At 37.3% G+C, this 15482-nt stretch overlaps 1 protein-coding gene across 7 annotated transcripts in view; it reads right to left on the bottom strand.

The window, feature by feature from the left end:
* NUMB (NUMB endocytic adaptor protein) overlaps nucleotides 1–15482 on the bottom strand; it is a 190858-nt gene that overhangs the window by 18896 nt on the left and 156480 nt on the right. For 4 of the 7 annotated variants that reach the window (XM_049899408.1, XM_049899409.1, XM_049899412.1 and 1 more), the window contains one exon: nucleotides 14246–14278. The exons of the other annotated variants lie outside the window; for them this stretch is intronic. In XM_049899408.1, coding sequence (XP_049755365.1) covers nucleotides 14246–14278 — 33 coding nt within the window. The remainder of the gene's footprint in view (nucleotides 1–14245; nucleotides 14279–15482) is intronic. 7 annotated transcript variants of the gene reach the window in all.

Consider the following 15482-nt stretch of genomic DNA (forward strand, 5'->3'; position numbering starts at 1 on the left):
AGCACATAGGTAATCTTAACATGAAAAAAAAAGTGAAGAACACAAAATGGTTGCAAAAACAACACAGAAACATTAACTTAAACAAGCTCGGTACAGTGTAAGATAACTTCTAAATCTAAAACCTAACCACCAAAAACCAAACCAAAACCAGTGCCATTGAGTTGATTCCAACTTGTAGTGACCCCACAGAGTTTCCAAAGCTATAAACCTCTACAGAAGAAGACTGTCACATCTTTTTGCCACGGAGCCAGTGGTGGTTTTAAACCAACGACCTTTCAGTTAGCAGTCGATCACTTTGACCAATTGAAATAACCAATTACAATAAAGAAATGTCACCTACCTACCTATCTCCAGGGTGTGGTTATTTTAGTATAAACCACTTTTTATAAATGAAAAAAGAATGAAGATAACAAGTTAGTGATATTCTTGGTAGGCTGAAATATCCTCACAGTTGCTCCTTGCTTTTACATATTGGTGTTACCCTGGGGAAGTTATTTCATATTTCCAGTTGGAGAAATGAGGCTTCATGGTAAACAATTGAAATCTGAGATTGGCAGATTTCAATTGAAATCTATGAAGGACCAGGCATAAAATATTTTAGCTTTTGGGAGCCAAATGGGTCTCTGTTGCAGCTAGTCAACTCTGCTGCTATGGCACAAAAGCAGCCATAAGACAACAGTTAAACAAATGGGTGTGGCCTTGTTTCAATAAAGCCTTATTTATAAAAGCAGGTGGTGGGCTGAATTTGACCTGTGGACCATAGTTTGCTGATCTCTGATATAAATGATCATAGTCCTTGGAAAGTGATTAATTAAATATTTTTGGAAAGACAATTCATTATATTGAAATACTAGATCTGTTTGGTACTGTGTCTCTGAAATTTTTTTTTTTTTTTTGACAAATGTATTTATAATCTATTATTTTAAACTGAGAAACAGATCTCAGGTATTGTCCAACTCAAAAATTCTGTAATTTCCAAGATCACCAATGAGATAACAGCATGCAATTGTTGTTGTAGTTGTGTGCCATCAAGCTGATTTCAACTCATAGCTACCCATGTATTACAGCGTAGAACTGATTCATAGAGTTTTCCTGGTTGTAACTATTTTTAAAAAACATTTTATTGTACTTAAGGTGAAACTTTACATAGCAAATTAGTTTTCCAGTCAATGATTCTTACACAACTGGCTCTGTGACACTGGTTGCAACTTCCACAATGTGTCAGCACTCTCCCCATTTCCTCTCTGGGTTCCCCATTTCCTCTCTGGGTTCCCCATTTCCATTAGTCTGATCTTCTTGTCCCTCCCTGCCTTCTCATCTTTGATTTTGGGCATATGTTGCCCTTTTGGTCTCATTTAGTTGATTTTTTTAAGGAGCATATTCTTCCCAGGTGTTACTGTTTATTTCATAGCCTCGTCTACTATCCAGCTGAGAGGCGGCTCCCAGGAATGTCTTCCGTTTCAAGTTACATGGTTGCCTTAGGACAGCAGTCTCAGGGGTTCCTTCCGTCTCCTTCGGATGAGTAGATCTGGGTTTGTTTTTTTTTTTTTAAATTAGAATTTTGTTCTACATTTTTTACCCATTCTAACTGGGACCTTCTATTGTGATTTGGCTGTAATTTTTAGAGAAAAGAGATCATCGGGTCTTTCTCCCATGGAGCCGCTGGGTGGATTCAAAACCACCAAGCTTTCAGTTAGCAGCTGAGCACTTAACCATCTGTGCCACCAGGGCTGCTCAACATGCAATTAACCAATATAAACAAGAGTGATATTTTGAGGTGACACAAATCTGCAAGGCACTGGATAGGTAAGAACAAAAAAGGTTAAGCAGATGTTTTAATGCAAGCAGAAGCCGAGAAATGGAAGCATAATTTGGCTACAAAATGTTAAGCAACAGCAGCGAACAGGCGAATTTGGGCAGGGAGGGGCAGGGAAAGTCACCCTATCGGAGCAACAGTGATTTGCAATTCTACTGTGCAAAGTTCTTTCAGCTACAAACCAGAGTTCTTCAAGGGCACCCAATGTGTTAAGAATCACTGGTCAGTCTTTCTGTCACATCTACACACACAGATAACTCAGTCACTGCAGAATAATTAACTAGCAACCATGATACTGTGTGCCTTGCAATAAATTAACAAGAGACTTCCTTGGACAGTAGACTTTTTCTTTTTAAAATAATTTCTATTGTGCTTTAAGTGAAAGTTTACAAATCAAGTCAGTCTCTCGCATATAAACTTATATACACCTTACTACATACTCCCATTTACTCTCCCCCTAATGAGTCAGCCTGCTCCCTCCTTCCAGTCTCTCCTTTCGTGACCATTTTGCCAGTTTCTAACCCTCTCTACCCTCCCATCTCCCCTCCAGACAGGAGATGCCAACACAGTCTCAAGTGTCCACCTGATACAAGTAGCTCACTCCTCATCAGCATCTCTCTCCAACCCATTGTCCATTCCATTCCATGTCTGATGAGTTGTCTTCAGGAATGGTTCCTGTCCTGGGCCAAAAGAAGGTCTGGGGACCATGACCACCAGGATTCTTCTAGTCTCAGTCAGACCATTAAGTCTGGTCTTTTTATGAGAATTTGGGGTCTGCATCCCACTGTTCTCCCACTCCCTCAGGGGTTCTCTGTTGTGCTCCCTGTCAGGGCAGTCACTGGTTGTGGCCAGGCACCATCTAGTTCTTCTGGTCTCAAGATGATGTAGTCTCTAGTTCATGTGGTCCTTTCTGTCTCTTGGGCTCATAATTACCTTGTGACCTTGGTGTTCCTCATTCTCCTTTGCTCCAGGTGGGTTGAGACCAATTGATGCATCTTAGATGGCCGCTTGTTAGCATTTAAGACACCACACTTCAAAGTGGGATGCAGAATGTTTTCTTAATAGAATTTATTTTGCCAATCGACTTAGATGTCCCCTGAAGCCATAGTCCCCAAACCCCGGCCCCTGCTCCGCTGACCTTCAAAACATTCAGTTTATTCAGGAAACTTCTTTGCTTTTGGTCCAGTCCAGTTGAGCTGACCTTCCCTGTATTGAGTATTGCCCTTCCCTTCACCTAAAGTAGTTCTTCTCTACTATCTAATCAGTAAATAACCCTCTCCCACCCTCCCTCCCTCCCCCCTCTCGTAACCACAAAAGAATGTGTTCTTCTCAGTTTATAGTATTTCTCAAGATCTTATAATAGTGGTCTTATACAATATTTGTCCTTTTGCAACTAATTTCACTCAGCATAATGCCTTCCAGGTTCCTCCATGTTATGAAATGTTTCACAGATTCCTCACTGTTCTTTATCGATGCGTAATATTCCATTGTGTGAATATACCACAATTTATTTATCCATTCATCCGTTGATGGACACCTTGGTTGCTTCCAGCTTTTTGCTATCTTAAACAGTGCTGCAATAAACACGGGTGTGCATATATCTGTTCGTGTAAAGGCTCTTATTTCTCCAGGATATATTCCGAGGAGTGGGATTTCTGGGTTGAATGGTAGTTCTATTTCTAACTTTTTAAGGAAACGCCAGATAGATTTCCAAAGTGGTTGGACCATTTTACATTCCCACCAGCAGTGTATAAGAGTTCCAATTTCTCCACAGCCTCTCCAACATTTATTATTTTGTGTTTTTTGGATTAATGCCAGCCTTGTTGGAAATGGAATCTCATCGTAGTTTTAATTTGCATTTCTCTAATGGCTTTTTTTTTTTTTAATGGCTAATGATCGAGAGCATTTTCTCATGTATCTGTTAGCCGCCTGAATATCTTCTTTAGTGAAGTGCATGTTCATATCCTTTGCCCAATTTTTAATTGGGTTGTTTGTCTTTTTGTGGTTGAGTTTTAACAGAATCATATAGATTTTAGAGATCAGTCGCTGGTCGGAGATGTCATAGCTGAAAATTTTTTCCCAATCTGTAGGTGGTCTTTTTACTCTTTCGATGAAGTCTTTAGATGAGCATAGGTGTTTGATTTTTAGGAGCCCCCAGTTATCTGGTTTCTCGTCGTCATTTTTGGTAATGTTTTCTATTCTGTTTATGCCTTGTATTAGGGCTCCTAAATGTTGTCCCTATTTTTTCTTCCACGGTCTTTATCGTTTTAGTCTTTATGTTTAGGTCTTTGGTCCACTTGTAGTTTTTGTGCATGGTGTGAGGTATGGGTCCTGTTTTGTTTTTTTGCAAATGGATATCCAGTTATGCCAGCACCATTTGTTAAAAAGACTATCTTTTCCCCAATTAACTGACACTGGGCCTTTGTCAAATATCAGCTGCTCATATGTGGATGGATTTATATCTGGGTTCTCAATTCTGTTCCATTGGTCTATGTGCCTGTTGTTGTACCAATACCAGGCTGTTTTGACTACTGTGGTTGTATAATATGTTCTAAAATCAGGTAGAGTGAGGCCTCCTACTTTCTTCTTCTTTTTCAGTAATGATTTACTTATCCAGGGCTTCTTTCCCTTCCATATGAAGTTGGTGATTTGCTTCTCCATCACATTAAAAAATGTCATTGGAATTTGGATCGGAAGTGCATTGTATGTATAGATGGCTTTTGGTAGAATAGACATTTTTACTATGTTACGTCTTCCTATCCATGAGCAAGGTATGTTTTTCTTCTTATGTAGGTCCGTTTTAGTTTCTTGCACTAGTACTTTGTAGTTTTCTTTGTATAGGTCTTTTACATCTTTGGTAAGATTTATTCCTAAGTATTTTATCTTCTTGGGGGCTACTGTGAATGGTATTGATTTGGTGATTTCCTCTTCGATGTTCTTTTTGTTGACATAGAGGAATCCAAGTGATTTTTGTATGTTTATCTCGTAACCTGAGACTCTGCCAAACTTATCTATTAGTTTCAGTAGTTTTCTGGAGCATTCCTTTGGGTTTTCCGTGTATAAGATGTCATCTGCAAAGAGAGATAATTTTACTTCTTCCTTGCCAATCCGGATGCCCTTTATTTCTTTGTCTAGCCTAATTGCTCTGGCTAGGACCTCTAGCACAATGTTGAATAAGAGCGGTGATAAAGGGCATCCTTGTCTGGTTCCCGTTCTCAAGGGAAATGCTTTCAGGTTCTCTCCATTTAGAATGATGTTGGCTGTTGGCTTTGTAGCTTTGTATAGATGCCCTTTATTATGTTGAGGAATTTTCCTTCAATTCCTATTTTGCTGAGAGTTTTTATCATGAATGGGTGTTGGACTTTGTCAAATGCCTTTTCTGCATCAATTGATAAGATCATGTGGTTTTTGTCTTTTGTTTTATTTATATGGTGGATTACATTAATGGTTTTTCTAATATTGAACCAACCTTGCATACCTGGTATAAATCCCACTTGGTCGTGGTGGATTATTTTTTTGATATGTTGTTGAATTCTATTGGCTAGAATTTTGTTGAGGATTTTTGCATCTATGGTCATGAGGGATATAGGTCTGTAATTTTCTTTTTTTGTGGTGTCTTTACCTGGTTTTGGTATCAGGGATATGCTGGCTTCATAGAATGAGTTAGGCAGTATTCCATCATTTTCTATGCTTTGAAATACCTTTAGTTAGACTTAACTTTTTAATCTGTAGAATAGGGGTGAGAAGGACACATACAAAATAAGCCCTTTCCTTCTAAGTGATGGTCTATAATTCGATGATACTGTGAAAATTTCAATGTCTGAGCTGAATGGTATAATAAGCAAATTTTGTCTTATAATTCAATGATACAGTAAGTATTTCTCAAAAGACAAAGCAGTGAAAGGAAAGAAATACAACCTTCTATAGGATTTGATGGAAACCCTGGTGGCGTAGCGGTTAAGTGCTATGGCTGCTAACCAAACGGTCGGCAGTTCAAATCTGCCAGGTGCTCCCTGGAAACTCTATGGGGCAGCTCTACTCTGTCTTATAGGGTCACTATGAATCAGAATCGACTTGACGGCACTGGTTTTTTTTTGGGACAGGTTTTGAGACTGGCACTGCTATCTCTAAAGGCTACTTCATTAAAAGAGCAGTAACTTAATTTGGGACACTAAGAAGCAATATTTCCTGTACTTTCTTAAGTGAGAAAGGCCCTTAAAGGGAGAGATTCCTGGGAGCAATTTAGCTCTTCTTAGTTTGCCAAATCATGTTCAATTGTGGGGGAGGAGAAGAAGGGCCAGGGATCATTTTAGTATTAAGTTTATATTTCAAATGTATATAATAGCTGAAACGGAAACACCACAGGCATCTCAAATTTAACCTGTCCAAACTAAATTCAGCGTGCTCTATGAAAGATTCTCACCATCCCCTTGGTCATCCATGCCTGAAACTTGAGTCTCACTGGCATTTCTTTCCTTCTCCACTTCCCTAGCTTTAGTGAAGGAACAAATGAGTGTGGAGCATGTTCCCCCTCATCCTAGTACCAGTTAGTGCTGTTCCTCCTACCTGAAATGCCTTTTTCGTCCAACTTAGTTTAACCGAAACTTACGGTTCTCTTTAAGTCTTAGCCTTAGGTGTCATCTCTTCCTGGAAGCCTGCATCACACATTCTGACATTCATTCTTCCTCTCTGCTCCAATAGCACCTGTTATTGTTATGCAGCTTGGTGACCATTTCTTTACCTGTTTCCTTGCACTATAGGGCGAACTTCAGAGCAGTGCATTTGTCTTTCATTCATTTATTCATTCACTAACTCTCAGCAGTGAACAAAATAGGTGAAGATCCCTGTCTTCAGAGAACTTCTGTTTTAGTGAAGAAGAGATGAACAAATAAATAAGTAAAACATATGGTATGACAAATGGTGACAAGCTCTGTGATAGAAAAATGAAGTCAGGAAAGGGATTAGGGAGCTTGTGTATATGGTGGGGGTGGTGTCTGAAATTTAAAATAGGGTTATCAGGGAAGGCCTCATTAAGAATGGAACTTTGGAATAAAGAACTAAAGAAATGAGGGAGTGAGCCATGCATGTATCTGGATGAAGTGTGTTCCAGATTAGAGTTTACAGCAAGTGCAAAGGCCCTGAGGTGGAAGCATAACTGGTGGGTTCAAGGGACACTAAGGAGGCTAGTGTGGCTGAAACAGGGAGCAACAGGGAGAGTAGGAGGAAATATTGTAAAAGGAGAGGCAGAGGGAACTTGCGTACAATGGCTTACAAGGCTAAAAAGCTTTTACTCTAAGCCAGGAAGCCACTGGAGGATTTGCTGCAGTGGAGCAATATGATTAGACTGATACCTTAAAAAAAAATTACTCAGGCTGGTATCTTAAGAAGAGATGGTAGGAGACAGCAGTGGAGCACAAGAAGTAGGACACTACTGGAATGATTCAGATGAGAGGTGATGCTGGCTTGACTAGTGCTGTAGTAGTAGAGGTAATGAGACCTGGTGAGATTTTTGAAGGCCGGAGCAGACACTGCTGATGGGCTGGACGTAGGATGTAAGAGAAAGAGAGGAGTCAAGCTCAAATCCAGGATTTTGGCCAAAGCACAGGGAAGGATAGAGTTGCTATATGTTGAGATGGGGCAGACCAGTGGGAAAGCAATTTTGGGAAGAATGGTCAGGGTTTGGTTTGGGACATGTTAGAGTGTAAGATGCCTATCAGGCATCAAAGTGGATATGTTTAATGATGGCAATAATAATACCTAACACTATTACAGCAGGCATTTTGCTTATATTTACTCATTTAATCTCACAATAATCACATGAAATACGTATCAGTATTATCCTCTTTTTACAGGTGGGGAAACTGAGGCACAGAATGGTTAAGAACCTTTCCCAAGGTCACAAAACCAGTAAGTGGTTGAACTACAATTAAATGCAAGCCATCTGGCTCCAGAGTCTGTGTCCTTGATCATTATGCTATACTGTCTCTAAGACAGAAATATCACTATGGAGTTGAGGAGACACCTGAAGATATAAACTTCAAAATCATCAGCAGCATATAAATAGCATTTAAAGTCATGACACTGGATGAAATCAAGGACAGGTGCTGGCAGAGAAGAGTTCACAGACTAAGGAGTAGACAGGGGAAAACTAGGAAGAGCATGATTCTTGAAGTCCAAATGGTCAGTGTTTCAAGGGGAAGGAAGGCTCAGCTGTGTTGAATGTTAGTAGGTTGAGTAAGGTGATAAAGACCATCAGAATAGTAATATAAGTCTTGAATGGAGAGAGCCTGAAAGCATTCCCCTTGAGAAAAGGAACCAGACAAGGATGCCCTGTATCACCACTCTTATGCAACATTGTGCTGGAAGTCCTAGCCAGAGCTATTAGGCTAAAGAAATAAAGGGCATCCAAATTGGCAAAGAAGAAGTAGAAGTATCTCTGGTTTGCAGATGACATGATATACACAGAAAAACCTAAAGAATCCTCAAGAAAACTACTGAAACTAATAGAAGAGTTTAACAGATTATCAGGACACAAGACAAGCATACGTAAATCAGTTGGATTCCTCTACACCAACAAAGAGAGCATCAAAGAGGAAATCACCAAATCAATACCATTTATAATAGCCTCTAAGAAGAATGGGTTTTCTAAGAAGATAAAATACTTAGGAATAAATCAAAACTAGAGACGTAAAAGACCTATACAAAGAAAACTGTAAGGCACTACTGCAAGAAATCAAAAGAGACCTACATAAGTGGAAAAACATACCTTGCTCATGGATAGGAAGTGACAGCTCCTGTTTGGAGCGGAGATGTGAAGGCTGAGGGAGACAGAAGCTGGCTGAATGGACATGGAAATACAGGGTGGAGAGAAGAATTGTGCTGTCTCATTAAGGGAAGAGCAACTAGGAGTATACAGGAAGGTGTATATAAGTTTTCTGTATGAGAGGCTGACTTGATTTGTAAACTTTCACTTAAAGCACAATAAAAATTAAAAAGACAACAGCAGTTTAGGTGGAGCGATGGAGGTGAAAGCTTAACTGAATGGATTCAAGAGAAGAAAGGACAGGCAGGAACTGGAGATGCCAAAAATAAACTTTTCTTTTTTTAAGATGATTTGTTTTTATGCTAATGGAATGACCAACTAGAGAAAGAAAAAAATGGATTATGGAGGAGAGAGGGGATAGCACTGCTGGAATAAGAATATAGTGGAGTGGCTGACCTCAGCTAGGAGCCGATAGTTCATCCCTTGAACAGGAGGGAAAACAAAGTATTTGGGCACAGATGCAAGCAGGTTAGTAAGATGTGGTAGATGGCATATGTGAAAATGTTCTTCTGATTGATTCTATTTTCTTGTGAAGTAGGAAGCAAGGTCATCAACTGAGAGAGAGAGCAGAACAAGAAATACTAGAAGCTTAAGGAAAAAGGGGGCAACATGAAACAGGTGTCTAAAAATGTGACTGTAAGTGGGCTAAACAATGTAGAGTGACCTGTTCATCTTTGTATCTGTATAGCCTAGCACAGCCTGTAGCATGTTCTAGACACTGACTTGTTGAATGAATGAAAAATTTCTGCTTTGATGGTTTGTGATATATGATACCTGTTCAAAGAAAAAAATCCAACCGTTAATCTTCTGACTAGGGAACTAGTACATAATTTAATTCTTGCTATAGCATTTATCCTCTGGATTGGTAGAGACAAAAGTCCACCACCACTACCTATACATGCTTTTTGTGTAATGTTTTTGTGACATATGGAATTAAAAAACCTTTCTTTCTGGATGTCTAAAGCAATGTTGATCAAATCATCTAAGTATTTTCCTAGGTCAGGTTTGAGAACCACTGGCTTTTCATGAAGGAGTCCTGGTGGCACAGTGGGTAAGTGCTTGGCTGCTAACCGAAAGGTCACAGTTTCAACCCACCAGCTGCTCCATGGGAAAAAGATGTGTCACTCTGCTTCTTTAAAGAGTTACAGCCTTGGAAACCCTATGGGACAGCTCTATTCTGTTCTATAGGTTCACTATGAGTCGGAATTGATTCAGCGGCAATGGGTTTTTTGGTTTGGCTTTGCGTGAATACAAACAAAAAAGGTAACTCCGAGAGTTTTTTTTGTTTTGTTTTGTTTTAAATCTAGAAAAGGTCAGTGATCAAGGCATTTAACATACCAGTTGATCCTATCACAGCAAATAATGAAACCAAAGATGAACGTAAATCTTCTGATTCCTCTTTTTTCAGGAATTTGTTATAACGCATTTCAAAAGGAAAAATAAACCAAATCTTGAAAGATGCAGCCAATAAAACACAAGAGAAGGTAAAATTTACATAAGAAAGGACATGGAAATTTAAAAGGTAAGGAGGAGGAAAAAGGAAGAGAGAGCAGATACTCCCTACTTCTAAAGAAAAGAATCCAGACTGAAGTATAAGCATTAGGTATAATTTGTCATTAAAAAAAAAAAAAAAAAATAGTGCTATCGAGTCGTTTCCGACTCATAGCGACTCCATAGGGTTTCACAGAGGAGAAAATTCAGAAAATCTAAAATAGAATGTAAATATGGGTATACTGATTTAAGAGTGGTGTCATAAATATCACGAAATATCTTAACTCTCGAAAATTAGGTGAAAACAATATAACCACACATTACTTTTCAACCATGTATTTTCTAAAACAACCATTTCTAATAATGGTGACATTTAAGTATTAATTGTAAAAGCATAAAAATTTGAAAACATATATTTGGCAGTATGTTAACAGGATCTGCCTTTTGGTGATTTTTTTTATACAGTTAGAAATGGTTAGACCAAAGACAAAAGATCAAAATGACATAATAGCTCAGGGAAGTCACAAACTCAAATGCCTATAAGGTTAAGGCAGATAACAAAATGAGTGAAGCCGGCTGAGTGTAAGGGACAACAGGAGTAGCAGAGATTGTGTTGAACAGGCAACCAAAACGGACAGCTGTTACTCAGCTCAAGCCACTGCCGCCACATAGAAAGCCATGTTACCAGGTCTTCTAATTCTCAAAAGACAGATATCCCAGTTTTTATGTGAAAGCTCCCAAGTATTTATTTTTAATATATTGGCAACAAATTCAAATTTGTAAACTCTGTGCAGGCCATACAACGCATGTTTGTGGGCAGCCTTCAAGCCCTTCAATTGTCTAGTAACCTCTGCATTAGACACTTCTCCATTCATTATAATTAAGCGATGTCTAAGGAAAGCAGAAGTCAACATTTTTGAAAGAGAAAACAGCAACATGGAGTAGGTGAAAAGAATTCTCCACTAAGCTTCAGAAAGCTTTGGTTTCAGTATAGGGTCTGCCATTTATAGTTGGGTGACATCTTTGAGCTTCAGTTTATTCATCTGTAAAATGAAGTTTCATGAACTAACTGAAGTTTCATGTCTAATTTGCTAAGCTGTTATGAGCAGCAAATTAGAAACTAGGTCAAAGCACATCACCAACTATAAAGCTCTATATAAATACAAGTAAATGGCTTTAAAAAGAGACATAATACTGTAGCCTAAGAACATTTTATATCTCTGTGTTGAGTCAGTTACCTCACAAAATGGGAATGTAGATTACTTAGCTCATGGGGTTCCTCAAATACATTAAAATTATAAAATCCTTTTTAAATACTGAGTGCCATCTAATTACTCAGTAATAAAGTAGTTGCCTTAAAAAAAAAAAAAAAAAAAGTAGTTGCCTAGCATGGCCAAATTCACTAATGAAGCTGCATATAATAATCTCTAAAAAGTTGGTACATTCTTGGCACTCCTAAGGTAGTAAGCAATTTAATGCAGCTAGTTTGGAAAAAGTTTTTCCAGGTCTTCATTTTTTTCCCCTTTTCTTTTAAAATGTTAAGTCTACAGTGGATTAATAAAACCTGCTACATGCCCAGGTTTATCCATTCCGTACTGCTAAAGCTTTGGGAAGCACCGATCCCTTCAGTTGGTGATGCAGGGAATAAAGAAGCTGTGGAGTGGACAGGACCAGTAGACAGCTTAGGGAAAAGAGGAAGCAGTCCCCCCTCAGCATGTTTCATATTCAGAATCATGGCTAACAATTCTTCCATCTACCTACTTTTATACCAAAGTGTTTGATGGAAATGCCTTTCGCTAACTGTTCTCTTTATTCTGGACCAATAAACCACACATGATCTGAGGCCTAAGAAAGTCATCAAAATTTAAGAGGAAGTGTACTGGATAAAAACTCCCTATCATACACTATTCTATAAGATTCTTCATTTTTTAGCCTTCATCAAACCACAACTGGCCTAGCAAACTCAACAAATCAAGTCTTTTTCACCTGCCTATTTCGTGAAGATTAATGTGGAGGTGAGCTGAACGACAGTAACTTGAAAGATTTTAAAAGCTCCAAATTAAAGTTTTTCCTTTAAAGGTAAAGGAATAATAAGACTTTTTCCAATGGCATAAGAATTCTCACAGTCATGCTGATTCACGGATGCCATTATGGGATCATTTAACATCTTTTAAGGATAACCGTGTAGGAGTCAAGTCAGTAGCAGGATTTAAGTATCTTCAAATAAACAAAATAATAGTTTGAACTGGCAAAAAAGATGAGCCTTTAAATCTTTAACTAATAAGAAAGTAAACTGACTATAAATAAAATTCAAAGTTAAATGACTGCTTTTTAAAAGTTAGAAGGTAAAAATGAGTTTCAAGGAAACTGCTTATTTACTAGCACCTTTTAACATTAAATTTTTCAGTCTGACTTTTAAATACAGTGACTGTACAGCACAGTGATTACGAGTGTGGGCTCTGGAATCAGAATATCTAGGTTCAAATCCTAGCTTCTACCACTTGTATCTGAATTCGGGCAGGTAAATGAACTTCTGTAAACCTCAGTTTCCTCTTGCAAAACAAAGAGAACGACAATAATACTGCAGGTCCACCATGACCCCTCTATAGAACAATGAACATGTCCACCACAGGACTAATTTTGAAGTGGGAGCTATCTTTGTTCCCTAACACTGTTATAACTTTTTCTTTATCCTTTAACATATTTTTTCTATAAACCAAATTAATATTTTCTACAACTTTTTTTTTTTTTTTTTAACAACTTAGGCTACATGCACAGACAAGGCTGTTTTAACAAAAGTAGACATATTAAAATCTGGGGTCACTTGGAAGATACTTAAAATTGTATAAATATTGTGGTGATGTGACATTGTTTTGAGAAATTCCAGCTGGGAAAAAAAAAATACTCCTTAAAAGTTTTCTTAACAATTATAAGTTTCTTTAACAATTATAGTGTCTAATTATAATGATGTAAACATCCATTAAGATTAATTCTTTCTAGATATGGATCCCATGTTCTAAGAATCTGTTAATTTGACTGACCCAAAATGTCTACTAAAAATTTTATTTTCACATGTTTGGGTAAACTATTCAAATTTTTATTTCATATTGATAGCAACCATTTGAATTAAACCAAGTCCTTCAGAAACATTTTACACTAGTATACAAGTGATCTAACCAAGAACAAGAAAATGTAATAACGGGTTACATCTAAAATGTTTAATTAAGAAGGAAATGGAAACTATATTTTTTAAAACAAATTTCCAAAATAACAAAACCACCCAGTAGAGAAGCAACTGCAAATTTTATGTTCACATAAACTTTTAGTAATTTACACTCTGTTATCCAATAATAGTTTTTTCTTATACTGTCAGTCTAAATTACTTTATATCCCTTCCTCAAAACTAAACGATGATATACTTGAACACAAAAAATATTAGAAATGTGTTCACCTATTTCTGGACAGTCACCCTATACTTAATTCTAAGGAGACCTGAACATTAAATAGTCATTACTTGAAAAGCACCTACATAAAGAACATTTCAACATATGACAAATATTCAGTAGACTAATAATTAAGATAGTTTTTCTTAGATTAGCAACCCAGGTTAAAAATCATAGCAGGATCTATGATCTACTTTTACTTACGTCACCTGAAATTTAACTTCGATTTAAAAAAGTAATAGCACTGAATGTAAAGTCTGGTATACATTTAATTTTGACTTGAATTTAGTATTTCTTCCCATTTCTTTGTCAAAAGTAGACACTAACTAAAACCTACTTGTTAAAAATTCACCTACAATGTTATCATGAACAGAGTTTTGTAGGACCAAATGAAAATTATTTTAACACCTAGTCCTGAGGAGATAATTCTCTTCTAGCCTACTTGATTCATTTATTGGATTTTCCTAGGAGTCATCAACCAGCCTTAGAACCAACAGGCACACAGCTAATATCACAGATGGTAACTTTTCAATTAATTTCCATATACAGTTAAGTCAGTTCCTATACTATAAAGAAACCAAAGCTGTACTTCTTTTGTTTTTTTAATATGTCAGTGCTATACTAGGGGTGTAACTCCTTATAAAGCAAGCACAAATGTGGCATCAAACTTACTTTTCCAAAGAAGCCTTTGAAGAACTTCCTTTCCTGGAGGAACAGGGGGACAAGTCGAGCGCTATTATTGTTTGGGCTCAGTGTCCCAGGATTTCACACCAATAAGCACATATAGAAGTTGGGGAAGGGGCAAAGTGGGAGAAGGGGAGGGTGTGAGAGTTTTAAAGAGTTATCCATACCAGGTGTGACAGAGGAAAAAGGAAGGGTGGATGAAAATGCAGGGAAACACACTGCAGTGCCTAAGGATCCATGGAAAGGGAGAGAAGAAATCAGAACCTATATCCATGCAGAGCAGCTAGTTAGTTTTCTCTATTTTTTGCTTTTTAAAACAGAGATTATCCAAATTTGGCAGCAGAGAAAAAGATTAGGACATTCTGGTTTGGTGAGATTCACATTTTCAATTTCATAACTGTGAGTAATGAACAGCAGTTAAATGGAAGATTTCAATTTAAAATCAGTGGTCAACTATTGCGGAAGTCATCAATTAAAAAGCCAGCCCATGTTCAGACTGACCACATAATCACATAAAAAAAAACAACACACAACTTTTAATTATGAGTATGCATCAAAGATCCTTGCCATACATTTTACTTACTGAATTCAAGGTAACTCTTACAGAATCCTCCATACTAGTCAAGAGGAGCTTGACCACTGGCTTTGCATTTACATATACAAGATCAATTTATATGTGTTTCTGTATACATCAAAAATAGCTGATTTATTTCACAGCACACATGGGTAAATAACAGATATGTTCTATTCCAGACACAAAATAAGTCCTCTATAAAGAACAGGGGTTTAATGTTTACAATGGAGCTGGAAAAATAGATATATCCGAGAACGAAACATGTCTATGGGCCTCAATTAAAATGTAAGGAATAGGGTTTTGTTATCCTTTTAAATACTGTTGTTTTAAAATAAAGAGACTTGCATTGACATTTATAAGTATACATCTTTTATATATATGAATAAGAGAAACACAGCTATCTATGGTTCCAGTAGGAAATGTTAAGCATTTAAAAAGAGAAAACTGGATATCATTTAAAATTTGAGGAGCTTATGCAAAGTGGATAGATTTTAACTCACCAAAGCTAACTTTACATTTTCTACCCTTGGTTTAACTATACTTTAAGACTTTACTCTTTATAATCATCAGTTTTTAATGTTAGATAAATCTCTAGAAAAAGACATATCTTTCGGATAATTGAGAAACTCACCCAATGCTTTCAAACACTGA

The sequence above is a fragment of the Elephas maximus genome, chromosome 10 (assembly GCF_024166365.1).
Source record: "Elephas maximus indicus isolate mEleMax1 chromosome 10, mEleMax1 primary haplotype, whole genome shotgun sequence".
Lineage (NCBI taxonomy): Eukaryota > Metazoa > Chordata > Mammalia > Proboscidea > Elephantidae > Elephas > Elephas maximus.